General features: G+C 35.8%; 3 protein-coding genes across 3 annotated transcripts in view; 2 read left to right on the forward strand and 1 right to left on the reverse strand.

The window, feature by feature from the left end:
• LOC126878123 (lysophospholipid acyltransferase 6) overlaps positions 1 to 2,269 on the forward strand; it is a 49,516-nt gene extending 47,247 nt beyond the window's left edge. The window contains exon 11 of the mRNA XM_050640623.1: positions 75 to 2,269. Coding sequence (XP_050496580.1) covers positions 75 to 225 — 151 coding nt within the window. The 3' untranslated portion in view covers positions 226 to 2,269. The remainder of the gene's footprint in view (positions 1 to 74) is intronic.
• LOC126878096 (chaoptin) lies at positions 1,615 to 15,257 on the forward strand. Its single transcript, XM_050640555.1, has 16 exons — positions 1,615 to 1,733; positions 3,265 to 3,553; positions 4,210 to 4,380; positions 5,182 to 5,657; positions 6,005 to 6,224; positions 6,458 to 6,768; positions 7,826 to 8,050; positions 8,128 to 8,349; positions 8,855 to 9,023; positions 9,974 to 10,506; positions 11,073 to 11,267; positions 11,351 to 11,635; positions 12,258 to 12,383; positions 12,509 to 12,622; positions 13,169 to 13,404; positions 13,601 to 15,257. Exons 1-16 carry the CDS (start codon positions 1,731 to 1,733, stop codon positions 13,890 to 13,892), a joined length of 3,867 nt encoding a protein of 1,288 aa, XP_050496512.1. The 5' UTR covers positions 1,615 to 1,730; the 3' UTR covers positions 13,893 to 15,257.
• Positions 14,984 to 17,306, reverse strand: LOC126878227 (uncharacterized). Its single transcript, XM_050640795.1, has 4 exons — positions 17,151 to 17,306; positions 16,685 to 16,964; positions 16,325 to 16,584; positions 14,984 to 15,804 (listed from the first exon to the last, which is right to left on the reverse strand). Exons 1-4 carry the CDS (start codon positions 17,304 to 17,306, stop codon positions 15,595 to 15,597), a joined length of 906 nt encoding a protein of 301 aa, XP_050496752.1. The 3' UTR covers positions 14,984 to 15,594.
• Between the last annotated feature and the right edge of the window lie 407 nt (positions 17,307 to 17,713).

The following is a 17,713-nucleotide window of genomic DNA, read 5'->3' on the forward strand; positions in this document are numbered from 1 at the left end:
CAGTCTACTTATAATATACATACGTAATCAGAAGGAAATTCTAATATAACACGCAATATGTTTCTCTTTTTCAGGTATGTATACCTGATTCCACATATAATCGGTTTAACTTTACTCGTGATCGCACCACGTCTTCCGAAAATTCCGTCGCACAAGAAAGTAACTGAAAAGGAATCGAAAACTTCTCAGGAATTAATCAACGGAACTGCGCGTAAATCCATGTGAATTTTAGATGTGGCCAAAAAAAAAAAAAAATGACGATCACACAAGAGATACATATTTTTTATGAATGTTTTAATATACGTATAAATATTATGTATATATTATATATACACGCACATATATACGTACAATATTTATTGTTACGACATGTTACTGGTACAAATTCTATGTCGAGCGTGTGAAAAGTATATTTGTTTTATATAACGTGAATGAGTAATCATATATTTATATCAATGCCCAGTGCATATGCTGAGAAGTTGGCACCCAGCTGTTTCGCAGTTTTACCGGAAAACAGACGACATCGCGGGTGATATAGTAAATAATATTTAATCGATAGTCTTCTGTAATATTATCATATTTCTTGTTCTTTTTTCCCCTCTGCAATGTTTATCGAAAGAGTGGTTGACAGATTATGACGTTCCAACAGAACACAGATATGATTTTAATTCTAAGCGATTACTAGTAATTTTTGCAGTTTTATACATTTAGCGTGCGTAATGATACGATGATTGTAAACGAACTACTAGGGAATATAATCTCTAGTTTATACAAACGCGCTTCGATTTATCCAAAACGCCCAGTTTTACTCAGGATGCTAGAATATGCGTAAGATATTCTTTGGCGTTCGTCAATATTGACGATGCTACGAAAAATGCCCGAGTACCCTAGACGTCGCAGTCGCGAAATTATTACACGATGCAGCGAGGGAGAAGACTTAATCTACAGCACCCTCAAGCGTCTTTGCTTTTTATTCGCATGATTAATTTTAAACTAAATTCATAAGTTTATTTATGAAACGTTACCTCCGAACATCTTTATTGATATTAATAACAAGTGTCGAGATAAAATCCAATTACAAACAAATTATACGATACTCAACTGCTAAAATGTGAATGTTACGTAAGTATGAAATCACATTTATAATGTAAATTTATTAAATTTACAAACATCTTCCTCGATTGTCGCACCGTTTTGATTACGTTAAATAGATCAAACCCTAACTTCTGTTCTTTTGTAACAACTTCTAATACATACCGATAATTAACCATAGACAAACCCAATTAACCATAGATTTTTTAAGAAAATCATAAAAGTGCGATATTATGTATAAGTTTTATTAGAACCACTATCGGTTAATTATAAATTTTATACGAAAGATAAGATGCAAATATACCAACACAGTAGCCGGGTGAAATCTGATTAAGTGACGTTATCATTGCGCCCCACGTGCCTGCGTATCCTCAAATAACTATAGCCATAATTCGAATGTTCACTAACGTTTTGCGCGAGTATTTTCATTCGTCGCCTAATGGAATATCGTCCTTATAATCGGGTAAAGGGAAGCACCGAAACTGACTGCACCCCCGAAGCCCTATTACACACGGGGTGGCAGCGGCCACTTAGCTAGCAAAATAGTCAGTGCGATCATCGCGAGCGATCCGCGACGATCCCACGATCGTGAGCTCCGATAGAGATTCTCGAGTAGCGTCCTCTTAATCCAAGAAAGCATGGTAAAATTTCTGTTAATTGTTCGAATCGTGGATGTGCAAAGGACAGTGAAACATTATGGATTCGAGTTTTAAAAGACCAAAAAGAAAAATAATAGAAATAGAGAGGATTCGTGTGGTATAAAGGATCTAATGTGCTCATAAAGAAAAGAATGTTAAATAAAAATGCTGAATAAACAAAAATTGAACTAAGTGGTGATCTTTACACGTTGTGAATCTTTTCGGGGAAAAATGTTTGACCTTTGCACAACCAGGAATACAGTGTTTTCTTAAACGATTTAATTTACCGAGGAGTTATTGCTCGTTCGATCATCGGAGAAATTGTTATGAAATTGTTTTTTTGTCCCATTGTATAAGATTCTAAGTACGAGGTTTCATTTCTGGTTGTTAATGGAGAACTGTATGTGCTTTTGTACACTACTAGAAAGTAATCGAAGAACGTTTGAATTCTGGCATGAAACGATAATTATAAACATGTAGGCACTCACGCTTTGAAAAGAAAGTACAATGGTATAAAATAAATCCAATTTCTTAAAATACGTTCATCTTGTCAAACTTCATTGAAATCCAATCCAAATTTATTTTTCGCTATCGTAACTAGTTGCTTATTAACTCGCTCACAAAAGTTAATATCGTTGCTGCAATATCAGAGTAATTATATTAGAATTTCAATGGTCTTTATATTCAAAAATACGCGAGAAATAGGCTTACATTTACTTGCTTTACTTCTATTCCAATTTTTTATCTTATGTGTTTATATTTTATAATACTCGTTGAATCTTCACTTGCTAAAGCTCAATGAAAGGGGTAACGGACTTTCGCTCAAAGAAACAAAGATCTCCCTGAAGATCTATTTCGAAATAAACCTCTCACAAGGTTTCAAATGTTCGATAAAATTGAAAAATGTAACTTAAACAGACGTTAAAACAATGATAGAAAATTTCTTTCAAGTTTCATTTCAGTTAGTATAGATATGCATACGAAATGTACGACATAAACCACGTGCAGCTAAGTTAAGAGGATTACGTTGTAGTATCTAATAATTGGCTTGTTTGCGAAAAACTGCTTAAAGTTCGATTATCTATGACGAAAATGCAGTAATCGGAGGAAGTCGTCATCGTGGAATTATATTATTTAACGAGATAACTTACTTTGTAGACACCTATTAAATACAATACAATAGAATGAAATTTAAATAGAAGGAACGTCTTATTGCCACCTGACGCAGTTTATTATAACTTTGCCAGTGTGTTTTACAAGTAAAAATAAAACTAAAACCTACAAAAGTTAGGCTCAGGTACTTTCTGTAGCCGCTGCATACGCATATTTAAACATAAATATTTAACCCGAGTCATCAAATCCGATACATTTGTGCTCTTTCTACTTCATAGCTCCAGAATCCACGAGCATTCGAAACATTAAACCAATTTTTAATTAAACATTTCGAGAATTTACCAAGCTATACGCAGCCAAGGAGAAAAGTTTCACAGCTATCGAAATCAACGAGACGGTAAAATAAAAAATGGGTTTACAGCATTTGGCAACGATGGTGAAAGTGGGTTATGCTCTGATGATATTTACCCTGTTGATGATGATGTGGGCGTCCTTGGTTCGGATGCACGAGCTTCCGGTCCAATATCCACCGTGTTTCTTCAACCCTCTTTGCACTTGTTCGAAAGCCATCCCGGATTTGGGTATCGTCACCTGTTACAACGTGCCGATGCCGCGGATACCTCAGCCGATAAATTCCTCCAAAGTGTTCATGCTGCAGTTGGAGAACAACGGATTGATGTTTCTTCAGCCACAGTTTCTTATGAACACAGGTAAGAAGGAATTTACAAACGACGATGGCGTACGAATTAAAATTGTAAGAGACCGTATTATTAAAAGATTTTGAAGAAAGAGTACATTTCATATAAGTGACGTTTAACAAAGAATAATTTTTTATCGCGAATAACATTGAATAAACGATAATTTCTCATATAAAACTTTCGATATGCAATAATAAAGAGGAAGAGTCGAAGTATTCGAGATTCTGGCGATTTGGGTTATTACAACTTTCAAATATTCTGTATGTATAGTCACTGTTTTCCAACGACCAATCGACATTCAAACTTGTAAGAAAAATGAAAAGAATGCCAAAACCAAATAAAATGTAATTCGCTAATGTAAAAAAGAAGTGATTCTTCCTATACGGAAACTTAAAAAATAGTAATATCCCTCGGAAAAATAAAATGCCAAGTAATTTCCTCATATCGTTAACATTAACTCGCTTATGTATGCTAGAATGCACTTAAAAGGGGATTTCGAAGAGATCGTTGATCAAGGGAAGAATGAAATAGGGGTTGAGGGGCAATGACCGTATGTCACGAATAATTCCTTGCATCATCGATTACGTTACGTTACATATACATATGTATATATACATAGGATGTGTGGCAGTTCAGTTTCACATGAAAGTCATTCCTCTACCTCTCAGGTCTGTACAATCTACGGATCAAACATAATCCCCTGGCCGACATCCCGGACGAAGCTTTCCTAGGGCTTGAGAGATCGTTATGGGAGCTCGAATTACCCTACAATCGCCTAGAGAAGGTTCCCAGCAGGTCGTTCAGACATTTGCAGAAATTGCAATTTCTCGATCTGACAGGTATCTTTGGAATTTTCTTTAACGTAGTAGAATTCCATTTATCCGAACTTGTCGGGAAATGAACGATTCGTATAATTGGATTTGACAAATTTCTATTATAAATTCGTAGAAAATATAACGGTTTATGTTCAAATAAGTAAATTTAATCGGTAGGGATTGGTTTCATTAGGAAGAAAGTAAAATTCCGTTCCAATAAAGGAGAGAAGTTCGTAACAATTTAGTTTCATCGTATCCTTATTGTCATCTTGAAAAATTGGATGATAACGTGGTTCGATAAAACGCTCCAGCTTTGACGAATCATCGAATCACTAAGGAACGATTCATTAGTAGATAACATAATCGTAACAAGCACTTTATGTATATTGATATCTTAAAATGTGAAAGATTATTGTCATCGTACTTGAAATCAAAAGTGAAATTAAGTGGATGTAGGATGAATTACATGGATATAAGATTGCATTGTAAAAATTAGATGCTGAGATTTCTGATTCACGATCAGAAATATGAAAGAAAGAAAAGCGAAAGGGACGAGTGAATTAATGGTAGAAATTGTATTAGTTTCGTAGCTTAATTGAATCAAACTCAAAGATTATTCTTGATCCTAAATAAAATCCTAAAATTCTTCTACCTAAAATTGTTTCTCTTTCAAATTTTGACATATGGTTCTGACATACCAGAGTATACTTAATAATATTATTTTAATATAATCTTTAATTACGTATTAATTACTAAAACATCGTATCGTACATTTGGAATGAAACAATTCTGAAAACTAAATGAAAGCTACCACTTGTTCTGCAGGTAACAAAATATCAAAGATCACGCCGGATAATTGGCGTGGTCTTGAGAATTCTTTGCAAAAACTGCGATTGGGACGAAACGCGATCGACAAACTTCCGGCGGATGCATTCGCGGGCCTCACTTACTTGGACATGCTCGATTTACGCGAAAATAATCTGAAAGAAATCGATCCTTCCGTGTTCAGAGATGGCATGGCGCATCTGATATATCTGTACCTGAATGGAAATCAATTGACCCATATTCCCTATGCGCAATTGTCGTCTCTGAAGCGTATGAAGGTGTTGGATCTTAGTTACAACAGAATATCGAAGATGTTAAACCAGCAACAGGAGTCGGAAATCAGAGGGCTGCAGTTGTCCCTGGATATACTGCGATTGGATTATAATCAAATCGAAACTCTGATATCTGGTGATTTCCAGCATTTTCATAAAGTTAACCGAACTTATCTCGATGGTAATCCTTTAACTATGGTACAGGTAAGATTTTCCAAATATTATAATTTATATTTGCCTTCTAAAAATTATAATTAAAATAATTAGCTAAAAATGTTTCTCGGATAGAAAAATCACAGTCCAGTGATCTTTTAAATCTGAATTTTTCAATGTTTGTAATACGTTTACAGAAACTAAAATTCTTGACAAAATAAAAAACTCACGATACTTGATATTCGTGAATTTTTTATTGTCGACCATTTATTATCGATTCGCTGGAATGCCAAATGATAGAAGTTTCGCTCGCAATAAATATTACAATTTAATACGTATGTTACGTAGTGTAATGAAATGTTCAAGGCTAGGAGAAAATATTGAACTATGTGTTTTAGGAGGGTACGTTCAGGGATTCGAGAATACGGGAACTTTATTTCAGTGATTGCGATCTAATGGAGGTGAATTCTCCTGATTTGGCTGGCTTGGAGACGTCCCTGGAATTATTGGATCTCTCCGGGAATAATATCACTTCTCTCTCGAGTCCTATCTTCCAAGAATACGATTTTTTACGTACTTTGATCTTCCGTGAGAACAAGATTCAAACGTTTTCGCCAGGTAAGATGAAAGACGATGACGTTACGACGATGATTTATTAATTCCATCGATCTTCCAATTTTACTTCAAAGATTTAAAACAACCCGCCTTAGCAAATATGATTATTTTCTTTCCTTTTTTGTTCTTTCTTACAAAAATCTAAAGTTTCGAATTTCAATGTCCCGAATCGAATATTAGCCATTTTCTAAATTAATAGTTTACGTTAATCGACATCTTATTCTACATGTTATTAGCCGAGGTATTCAATGGTTTCCAATATTCTCTGTACAATCTGGACCTGAGCGGCAGAGAAAACAGCGTGGTGTCCCTTCAGGATTTACGACAAATGCGGAACATGCGGTTCCTTTCAATCTCGCGAATGCCACAATCAACGTTATCGTCGGACGATTTTATGGAATACGGAATGGACATCAAGGAACTTCGTATAGTCCAAAGCAACCTGAATACCATCAAGGCTCATGCTTTCATGCACGTTCGCGGAATCAAGTATTTGGACTTCTCGGAGAACTCGATATCCTCGATAGAAGACGAAGCTTTCTCCGAGGTAATTTCAACGTTAAACGTTCGTCGTAATTTTTATGTTTTGACGTAAAATTTTTTTTATCGAGGTCGTAGAGTTTCAGAAAAATACAATATATATGATAATCACTAAATTAACATTAAATTTTTCCAGTCGAAATCGTCGAATTTCAGTGAGATAAAGTACGGACGAGTGCCATTTAATTTTAGTTCAAAGATTAAAAAAAAAAACCGTCTTATCGAGTACGATTATTCTCTTTCCTTTTTCGTTCTTTCTTACAAATATCTGAAGTTTCGTTGTATCCATCAATCGTCATCGTATCAGTGTCATAAAAATTGGAAGATTGTTATACTGTATTTTCGATAACAACGTTCTTTCTGTTTCTTACTATTTCGTGCGAGAAAGGAGCGATTTCTCAACCGAGCAACCATACAAAACCGTAATACATTTGATCAATGAGAATCAGCAATTTACCTTAATATGTTAATTAAACTAGATTCGAACCGCATTCCCGATTCACCGAAGGCCTTGATAGCCGCAGATAATTCCAATAAAACAGGCTTCTATAAAGATCCATCGTCGCAGCGAGTACTTGACCTATTCACGAATATACACGGTGGAACTTTGCGAAATTTCAGTTAATGCTAAAGTCTAAGTAAATTTACCTATCTCGAGTATCGTCTTATTGACTTACGTAAACTTTTATTACTAGAACGAGAGATCGTAGGTACCGGAAAGGATCACTAAATTTCTATTATACGAACAATTTCTCTCTCAATGCTACGGTTTGAATAAATAAAATGCTTCGGTACATAGAAAAGAACGAAGGAAATTATTTTCTTGCTTGTCCAACGAAGCTAAATGAGCACGTAGAATGATAAAATATAATCATTTAATAGAATTTTATATCACAACACGCAGCAGAACAGGAGAATTCAGATACCGACAAATATTTTATTCGAAGAATATCAAAGGAAAAGTATTGTCTCTTCAGACTATAATCCGTTGCGCGATGAAATTCTACTAATTGCGAAAGAATTGGGAAAGAAATTTTCATGCAAATAAAATAATTGTTCGTCAGGTTGGACATTCGCTTCTAACGTTGAGGATGTCTCATGGTTTCTCTTCCTCCGTTTCTGAAGTGCCAAACGCGCCATTTAAGTTTCTGACGAACCTGCAGCACCTTGATTTTAGCAACAACAAAATTAAATCACTGCCAGATACGTCTTTCCATTTTTTGAAGAGGATCAAACGAATAGAATTGCAGGACAACGAAATCGATAATATCAGGAAAGGAACGTTTCAGGTAGGAATTGTACAATTTTTCTAATCGTACGTTTCATTTCAACCTGCTTCGTCTATTTTCATTTTGAATTAATTCAGGGCGACATACATTCGTACCTGGAAGAGGTGAATTTCTCCTTCAACATGATCAAAACGATTCTAACCCACACGTTCGTCGACCTACCAAAATTAACGATGATAAATTTAGAAGACAATGCTATAGATAGAATCGAGAGGCGGGCGTTCATGAACATGAAGCTGTTGAAGTATATCAACCTACGGGGTAACAAGATAAAAGATATCACGGACGAAGCCTTCCAGGTAACATTAACATTTTATTTACCGTATCTTATTCATAATCCTATCGTATAACCCTATCGTATAATATGTTTTCAGACGATTAATCAAAAGCCTGCTAGAATATAAAATTTCCTTGACACATAATTTATCATATCCACTAATTATTAATTTATTCATTTCATTAATAAATCATATCTATCAATTTCATATCTCGCTATCAGTTTTACACTCGAGCTATTAATTCTCCTTTTTTTCCAACTATCAACAAGAGTACGTAGACGTTAATGGTACGATTAACGTCGCCTTTTCTTCAGTTTAAAATACAATTTACCTGTTTTATTCTCGTCGTATGACTTTAATTACGATCATCCATTAAAACCGCTCGTTTTAGCGTTAAATATCATTAAACAGATACGTTGGAGGATGAAGAAAGATACAAAAGATTCTGATCAATTTCGTGATATCTGTCTTCGTGGTTTCGGAGAATTTCTCAATTTAACGAAAATCGTAATTATTTATATTTAAGAATCTGCCAGATTTGGAGTTCCTCGACTTCGCGTACAACGACCTAACCGAGTTCGATTTTGCCTCGTTCGATCAAGTGGGAACGTTGTCCTCGTTCAAAGTTAACGCCAGCCACAATGAAATCCCGAAATTATGGATCAACAGCACTACGTTTACACCGCCCACCACCAGTAAGTCCATCGTGGAAATCTTTTGGCCACGCTTAGAAACAAATCTCTCTAATCCTGCTAAAGGAAAATCGATAAAACCCGGTTACAAATCGGCAGATGTTACCTCTAATTTCTCTGCGTCTGTCTTGCGCAACGTAGCATCCTTGAATTCTTTTTTCCACAAGACTAGACCTGATCGTACGACCTCGGAAATCGGATATTTAATATCAGAGATTCGTTGAAATACGAATAACGATCGCTGGGTCGTTAAAAGTTTGAAATATTTATTAATATTACTAAATATTTAAATATTAAATATTAAAAAATTCTGCTAAAAAACAAGCTCGATAAATTAACAATTCGTTTGTTAAGTCCGTGTAAAGGCCATCACACGGTTTGCTACAAAGTTGTCATTGTAGAAATTTCAGTTGCTCCGTTTATGCTTATGCGAATACCAGAAAAATATCTGTATATTTTCTCTTGTGATATGTAATAAATAGAATATGTAAAAAATAGGATTGGGAATTCTATTGGAGGAATTAAGAATCACCATGTTGCCAAGAACGATTTCATTGCCTCTGCTAAATTTTTTCTCGCGCTCATCTCGATGCATTGTTTGTTATCAACACGCATCGCGCACGAACAATTCGATTTCTAATCCTCGATACGTTCATTGCTTGATTAGACGTTCGATCGTTCGACGTTTAAGTTTATGTCACAGGCTTACTGTTACGTGGTAAAAAGTTTGAAATACGCGCAGAATGATTTATGTTTCACGCGAACTCTTAGGAAACTTGGTCTTTCAAGTCTTCAAGGTCTCCGACCCGTGCCGTCGAATCGAGATCGTAAAAACGTTAAGAACATTCGAGAATATATTTAATATTCGAGATATACGCAACAAATAAATTAACTTTCCTGTAACATTAATCGTCGCTTGTTTTCAACTCTGATTTTATTTCGTCGCGTTGCAGTTGGCGGCACGATTCAATCGAACATCAAGGTCCTCGACCTCAGCTATAACAATATATCCGACATAATGAAGTACTACTTCAAACCAGTCGAATACTCCTTGACGCATCTGTATTTATCTCACAATCAACTGAGCAACGTGACCCAAGGTGTCTTTGGAAATATGCCGCACCTACAGTGGCTAGACCTGAGCCACAACGAGCTGATGGAAATCGACTTCGACTGCTTGAGAAACACCAGGAACATCCAAGTGCTTCTCCTCTCTTGGAACAATATCATGGACATACCGGCAGAGGCGCTCAGACCGCTGAAGAAACTGAGAATCGTCGATCTTTCTCATAACAAACTGAGATCGCTGCCAGACAATATGTTTTCAGACGCCAATATCGAAAGTTTGGATTTGTCTCACAATCAGTTCATGAGGCTACCGATAAAGACCATGTCCATCTCAGCTGCAGCCAGTTTATCCATGTTGGATCTGTCTTGGAACACCTTGTCGGGCATTCACACGACAGACGCGATATTTAGATTACGAGTTAGTTGCGCGCATTTTATAAATAAATTTGAATTCCTTAGACCAACGGCGAGGAAAAATTTGCGTGTACTTTGAAATTAACGCGCGATCGAATGATACGCGAAAGTCCAGCACACGAGTAGAGTTTTACAACGAGATAAGACTTACGTACAAATCGTTATACTACGTCGCGGAAAAGTATAACGCTGAAAATTGAATTTTCTAATTCTTCAGAATTTAATTCTTCTCCTGTTCCGACTAATTGGCTTGGTCGAGTAGGCAGTCAGAGATTTGTTGGATCAAATTATTTGAATCGAGAAGGATTTTTATTTTTGAGACATACAGTTACAAATTGATTGTTAAATCAATTTTAATGCTTCCTCGACGATTTTAAGTGAAATTTCACCATATTTATATACCTGCCCTAATTCATAATCGTTAAAGATTTAAAAACAAAATTTAATCGTTAGATTCCGCTTTTAAAAAATACGAGATATCGTTCGAAAAGAATCGTATCTCGTGCAAAAAGGAAATATCGCAAATTCGTAAACTTCGAAACGAAAATGCAAACTTCCGTTCCGTTTCAGAGCCTAACGTGGCTAGATCTGTCTTACAATCGATTAGTCAGACTCGATGATGGTGTGTTCTCCGATCTGCCCTATTTAACTCATCTCGATTTGAGTCACAACAAACAACTACTTCTGGAATCACGCGGAAGAACGTTCCACGGTTTAGAGGACTCGCTTTTGTATCTTGATCTAAGCAATATTTCGCTCTTAAGTGTACGTAATATCTGTAAACGTGTGTAGTATAGAACCATTCGTACGAAGGAACGTTTATTTCATTGTATCTGTATCGTTTAAAGGTGCCAGAATTGCCACTGCGACGATTACAAACGTTGTATCTGGCTCACAATGAGTTGGCATCGATACCAGCGGAAATGGCATCGAATTTAACGTCCCTTCATTACTTGGACCTAAGTGCCAATGATCTGACAGTGGTGCCACTGATCACGCACACCCTACCTGAATTGAAAACTTTCAATATAGCGGATAATCCGATCACGGCCGTTAGCAATACTAGTTTCTTAGGTATCGCGGATAGTCTCGAGGAACTGGATATACGAAGACTGTCTTTGATGACCTTCGAGGTAAGTTTTCGCTTGAGAAATAAAATTTCGAGACAGTCGTACCAAAAAAGTTATCGTTGACCGGCAATTTTTATTCTCCAATAATATCTGTATACGATAATTAATTACAAAAGGATAATCTACACGTGCACCGACCGATTTTGTTAGAAAAACTTTCATTATCATCGTTCATCGTTATTTTATTACAACTGCATAATTCTGCTCGGTTATATTGCAGATTTGTATGCATTTATGATAATATTAAAGGGGCAAAAATGCACAGAATTCAAATGATATGCAAATATGTGTAAACAAGATATTCAGAATAGAGTTCTTGTTTTAATATTTATTAGGCGAATGAAATTTCTAAGTTTCGTTCGTTTTGTTTTTTTTTAATCGCGTTTATAAAAATACGTACCTACATACTCGGCATCCTATAAAATACTATCAAACGAGTATAAAAATCGTGAAATTGTCGTACGAAGTTTATTCTTTCTTTTTGCATAAAATACTTTACAGATTTTTATACGAACGAGAAACGCGTAGATTGTATACGCGTGAAACGTTTGATAGACAATATTCGTCGTATAAAATGAAAATTACTATTTTCCCTGTCGAAATTAAAACGTTTCCCGGTTTGCAGAGCGGAGCACTGTGCAAAGCTACAAAACTCCGCAAGTTATATATAACCGCTTACAACGGCGTGAAGAATTTCAATTTCCCCAACATTCTCGAGTACAACAACGGCTTGAGGCATCTGGTCATCGATGTACGTGTAAAATTCTACTATCGTAAATATTGCTTTTTCACAAAATGTTTTCACCAAGTCGGAGACAGTCGAACATAAATAGAGAAGATATATACATATTTATATCTAGAAATTTTGTTTTGTAGGTACAGAATGACACGAACTTGGAGAAAGAAATGAAAGGAAAATTCCCCAACAAACTGTTCAATATAACGTTGACTGGTCGAGCGTTGAAGGAAATAAACCCAGATATATTGCGAGTATGTATTTCTAATAAACTTTCTTACAGAAAATTCTCCGTCGAGATCTATCGATCGATTGGAAAATTGCCTGTCCTTATGCAGTCTTACGGAAATGTTTGATCGTATCGAATCTTCAACTTGACATCGCGTAAACTGAATTTGCGAGAAGCAAAACGAAATTACCCTGTGATCATCAGGTTTGGGACTAACGGAGGCCAATATCATTTCACTCGGAACTCGACGCTTCTCTACTTATTTTGCTGTAAAATAATATAGCATCCATATAGTATAACAAAGTTGCTCTGGAAATCTCCGAAATTCCTTCTCCCATAAAAAAGATATTCCCATCGTATAACGTGTTCCTCCAAACTATGCAACTTTCGTATAAAAAATATTTCAATACGACGTGTACCCTGCGAGCAGTTCGAGCTGATCGAGTCAGCCGAGACACGCTGTACTTTAAGGAAACTCGTTTATAGAAATACTTGTAAATACTAGAAATTCTTAAGGAAATTGCAAATTTATCGAACGAACGAACAGACTGGCGTGTCTCATTTATTTCAGGGCATAAGAAATCCGCACTTGCACTTCGGCATGTACAACACAAGCGTGAGCACCGTGCCCAAGCAAATGTTTGAAAACGCGGAATGGGTAAGAAACGTGACGATTCATCTTCGTCACAACGACGCGCGAACTATTCACAATCCGTCTAACGGGTACAAGCCAGGCGTGCCAGGGAAACGATTTCTATTGAAACTCACGGTGAGGGGAAGCTATTTCACCTGCGATTGCGACATCGGGTGAGTCGATAAACCCATTTCTATTTTGCATCTTCTATTCAAAAAGCAAGAAACGACGCGTCGGCTATGATATTTCATTTTCCTTTTCGAATCTTCGTCGATACCCGTACGGGTTTTACTTCGAGGCTTGCAAATGTTTTTTCCCCGCTATTCGTTCTTAATTAAAAGTCGCTGAAGAACCGACGTGTTCCTTCAGATGGATGGAATCCTGGCAGAGGAAGCACAGACAATACCAAGAAGACCGCTGCACTACCTACAGCGAGTTCAAGAACTTCGAACGAGACGAAGAAGACGACGAGTTCGATTGTTGGGACAACGATTGGGACGACGATCTTCGGGAAACATTTTGCCTGAACAAAAATAACGTGTCGGTGCTGGACGCGTTAAAGACCGATCTGGAATGTGGATGGGGTGCCGCGAGTTACATTCACGCGCCTCGTCATCTTCTTCTTTTCTTTTCCGTTATTTTCCCAGCACTCGTCTATTAGAGATCTTAGCCTTCGAACGCGTACCTCGGTTTTATGCGTTTAAAAATCATTCACCGTTCCTTTCCCCGCGACGTGCAACGATTTAAAGCGCGAACACGCGACGTATCGTTTATCAAAATATTTCTATTTTACTCGAGAGGAATACACGCGTCGTGGACGCGATGACACGTCTCGTTTGTCTCGTCTTATGTAGCGTCTGCTTGTGCAAATGGACAGCGATGATGGGAATAAGTATAATGCGACATTCCCGCGTGTATACTGTCGATAAGTTGATTTTGACGATCATGATTCATGTATATTTACGGAACACATCAACGCAACAAGTACATACTCGGATCTATGGCAGTGGTAGTTTCTTTTGTTATCGTCGATGATAATTATTCATTCGACCACACGTACGTAACAGAGCGGTCATCAACGCGAGTTTCATCGCATTCGCGGTATCTGCCTGCGTTCATGATTCGGTTGCGTTCAGCGTTCGTTCGATAGAACTAGATTTTATATGAAAAGTTACTGTAAAGGTGATTTCTTCGAGTGATTTCGAAATGATCTGCTCGATCGAGTTTGCACTTTGATCGGATGCGTCAGTGGGAGAGAAACTCTTGCACATCCATTCGTTTCTTTGCCTAAAGCAGTACGCTTCGAATCAATGAGACTGCCGTTGGATCAATTGTTCAGATACTCGTACAAAATGACCAATTAAGGACCGAACGTGTACCCAGAAAGACGCTCGATATGTTTTCTTCTTTCCATTTGTAACACGTATCCGTCGCGTTGATAGGAATTGAAGTTTCATTCTCTGCATCGTAGCAGTTAGCTGTCTGCTCGAGATCGTTGTGTAAAAAATCACGCGGTTGCAGGGTCTTCTTTTCGTCTTTCTCGCGCTACGTCATTGTCGAGCTAAGAACCTGTAAATAAATCGAGGCTGACGCTCTTTCTTCTATGCTGTTCGAAAGAAGAGATTGAAATTTACGAGATGGAATCTTCTTCCGTTTGTAGAAAAGAAAATCAGGATCGAGGGGAAATTGGGCGTTTTAAATTGAAAAATCTTATTCGTTTTCTAGCAAAATGGAAGAATTTTAACTTGGATCTTAGTTCGACGGAAGCAGTATAGATTTTAATAGTTTTAGTTAATTACACATTCAGATTGTTATACATTCAAAACAAAAAGAAAAAAAAAAGGAAAAGTAGAGAATACGAAACGTACGTTTATAGAGACTTCAAGGGGCAATTCGCTCACTAAGTAACTCAATAGCGAAGATTTTATATATTATGCGTTTAATGAACGAAAGAAAACTAATTCGCTTTCCAATATGTGCTGTCGACACGTTTCTTTTTTTAATAAAATCGCACTGTATACTATGATATACGTTTTTATTATTGTTTGTGATATTGCATCCTTAAAAATATTATAGAGAAAGTAGATCGGATAATTGAAGAAAGACACGGAGGAGAATTTAAACAATTTTGGAAGATTTCCTAACAATAAATTAAAATTTTCTAGCCTAGAAAATAAAAGCGTCGATTTAATTATAAAATAATACGAATCTTTATATTGACAAGGTAAGCTGGATACGTGTATTTTCAGGAATTTTTTAATTGTAAGTTTTTAAACGATTCTCAATAATTATATGACAAATTCACGTAATAACCATATTGTTTCTAGTATCATTCAATTAGGACTAAATGACTGTTATTACTATTAATTGTAGAGCATGATCTTTGCTACTATATCAATTACCATGTGTACAATCGGTAAGACGATAAAACCGAATATAAATATTAGACATACATAAACACTAAATAATTCTGTCGTGAATATTAAACATCGAGTCACCGTCTGCCGGAAATCTTTGCTGTTGCTTATGCTAATCACTTTGTCCAGAACGAATCGCAATAAGTATAGGAATACCTAAAAAGTACCATTTATATGACATGTAGATGTTAAGTACTAGATCTTTATATAAATATTTATACATTAAAATTTTAAACAATATATATATATATATATAGCGTTAACAATTTTCTAATGCTATATTTTTTTATTTAAAAAAATTTCGTTTTTATAAGTTTTAAAATTAAGAGATATTCAATTTTGCAGCGCTTAGAAGAAATCCCTGTATAATTGACATAATTATCAGATTAAAAATATGAAAAATTTTGCTTTTACAACAAATACATTATTTGGAAAACCATCGAGATTAATAAAACTACGTACTGCCCAAAACAATTAAGATATCGCATACAAATAAAATACTGAAGATATCTAGTACGTTAATTATTTTTACAATATCTACAATAAATAGAAATGTTAAAATATCAAATACTTTGCCGAACGAAATAGAAGGATGCTTTAATTATTTTGAACAGTGAAATTTCTCAAACTATATCAAGTAATTTAATATGAAAAATCGATTATCAGTAAACAATACCTCGACAACAGGTATAATGTTCAGTATGACATACAACAATGCAAGAAAAGATCGACCTGTTGCTTGACCCATCGTATTAATAAGAGCCCAAAAAGAATATTCTGTTCGTGGTACGCCACAAGATTCCTGATATCTGACCAAGTATTCGCGGAAATTATACAAGAAATTGTTCTTCGTATGATCTTTTAGGGAATCTTTGTTATGCAGATCGCGTAACAAATTCGTTATAACGTCATCCCCTTCGAAAGGAAAACAGATTTAATATCTAATACATCGAGATATTCGTCCAATTAAATATAATTTCCTTTCTTAAATGTGTTTTTAATTTTAATTCGTGCCTAGGCGTTACAATAAATTTACCTGAAGTAAAACTACGTCGAGACCAACGTTTCGATCGATCAAAATCAGAAACACTGTAAGGATTTTTCCATTTCCATTCGGTAATCGGAGGATCCTGTACGATACATTTCAAAGATTTCTTTCCAAGCTCTTCGTCACATTTCCAATCGCCTGATCTCTCATTTAAATTATTTCCATCTGTTTTCGACTTGAATTTTTCTTTGAAATGCGAACAAAGATCACACGGCGTTGGACACTCCGTGCATAATTTCTTCGTTCCATATTTGTCCCCTTCGAGGTACTAGTGAAACGTACGATATGTATTGATCAACGTATAATTTACAAATTTTTTTCCCCCTTTAGGTAATTGATATAAACTGAAGAATATAAAAGGAGAAAAAGAAAGAATTGTAAGGACTAGACAAAAATTTGTAAATATAAGTGAAAGAACGTTTATCGTATTCGAACTATTCTATTTCTCGTTTACTTGTTGATTATGAAAAAGACATTTATTTTCCAGATACCACTTCTCATTATAATCAGACTTTGGTACAAAATCGAAACTGTTCTGATTCTGTGAATCGTTCATATTCAAAAAGCAGGATGCACGATTGTTCACGGCTTGATCACTTTCGGTACACATAATCGTGATTTCCGTTTGCATACGGTGTACGATTCAATGTCAGTTACAATTTGTCCTTCGTCGGTCGTAACGGCGGCGAAAATATCAGTTAATTTTCATTTTAATTTATCCTCAAGGGGAGATGTTCCCATTCAAAATGAAATTGCGTGAAATTGTCCGCCGCATCTAACGTCACTTGACAACGTATTATTACAATGCGAGATTCATTTAAATTCGACTATTTTCGCTTTTGTACGTATAGATTTCTTATGTTCCTAAATTGATGCGAAAATAAATGGCGCACGAATTATTCGATAGAACTTTATTTTGTATATTGTCACGTGCATTTTTTGAGAGAGCCGCTGATTACAAACGTTTATACAAATTCATTTCCCGTGTGTTGTGTATAATTTGTATAGAATTTATAT

The sequence above is a fragment of the Bombus huntii genome, chromosome 2, assembly GCF_024542735.1.
Source record: "Bombus huntii isolate Logan2020A chromosome 2, iyBomHunt1.1, whole genome shotgun sequence".
NCBI classification, from domain to species: domain Eukaryota; kingdom Metazoa; phylum Arthropoda; class Insecta; order Hymenoptera; family Apidae; genus Bombus; species Bombus huntii.

Excerpts from the sequence above, each read along its gene's own strand:
- LOC126878096 (XM_050640555.1), top strand. Across the intron at positions 3,554-4,209 it reads ACAGTTTCTTATGAACACAG|GTCTGTACAATCTACGGATC; the intron begins GTAAGAAGGAAT and ends TCTACCTCTCAG. Across the intron at positions 4,381-5,181 it reads GCAATTTCTCGATCTGACAG|GTAACAAAATATCAAAGATC; the intron begins GTATCTTTGGAA and ends CTTGTTCTGCAG.
- LOC126878227 (XM_050640795.1), bottom strand. The coding sequence starts at position 17,306 with ATGTGTACCGAAAGTGATCAAGCCGTGAACAATCGTGCATCCTGCTTT. Across the intron at positions 16,585-16,684 it reads TCGACGTAGTTTTACTTCAG|AAATCTGTTTTCCTTTCGAA; the intron begins GTAAATTTATTG and ends GTATTAGATATT. Across the intron at positions 15,805-16,324 it reads ACATTATACCTGTTGTCGAG|GTATTCCTATACTTATTGCG; the intron begins GTATTGTTTACT and ends GGTACTTTTTAG.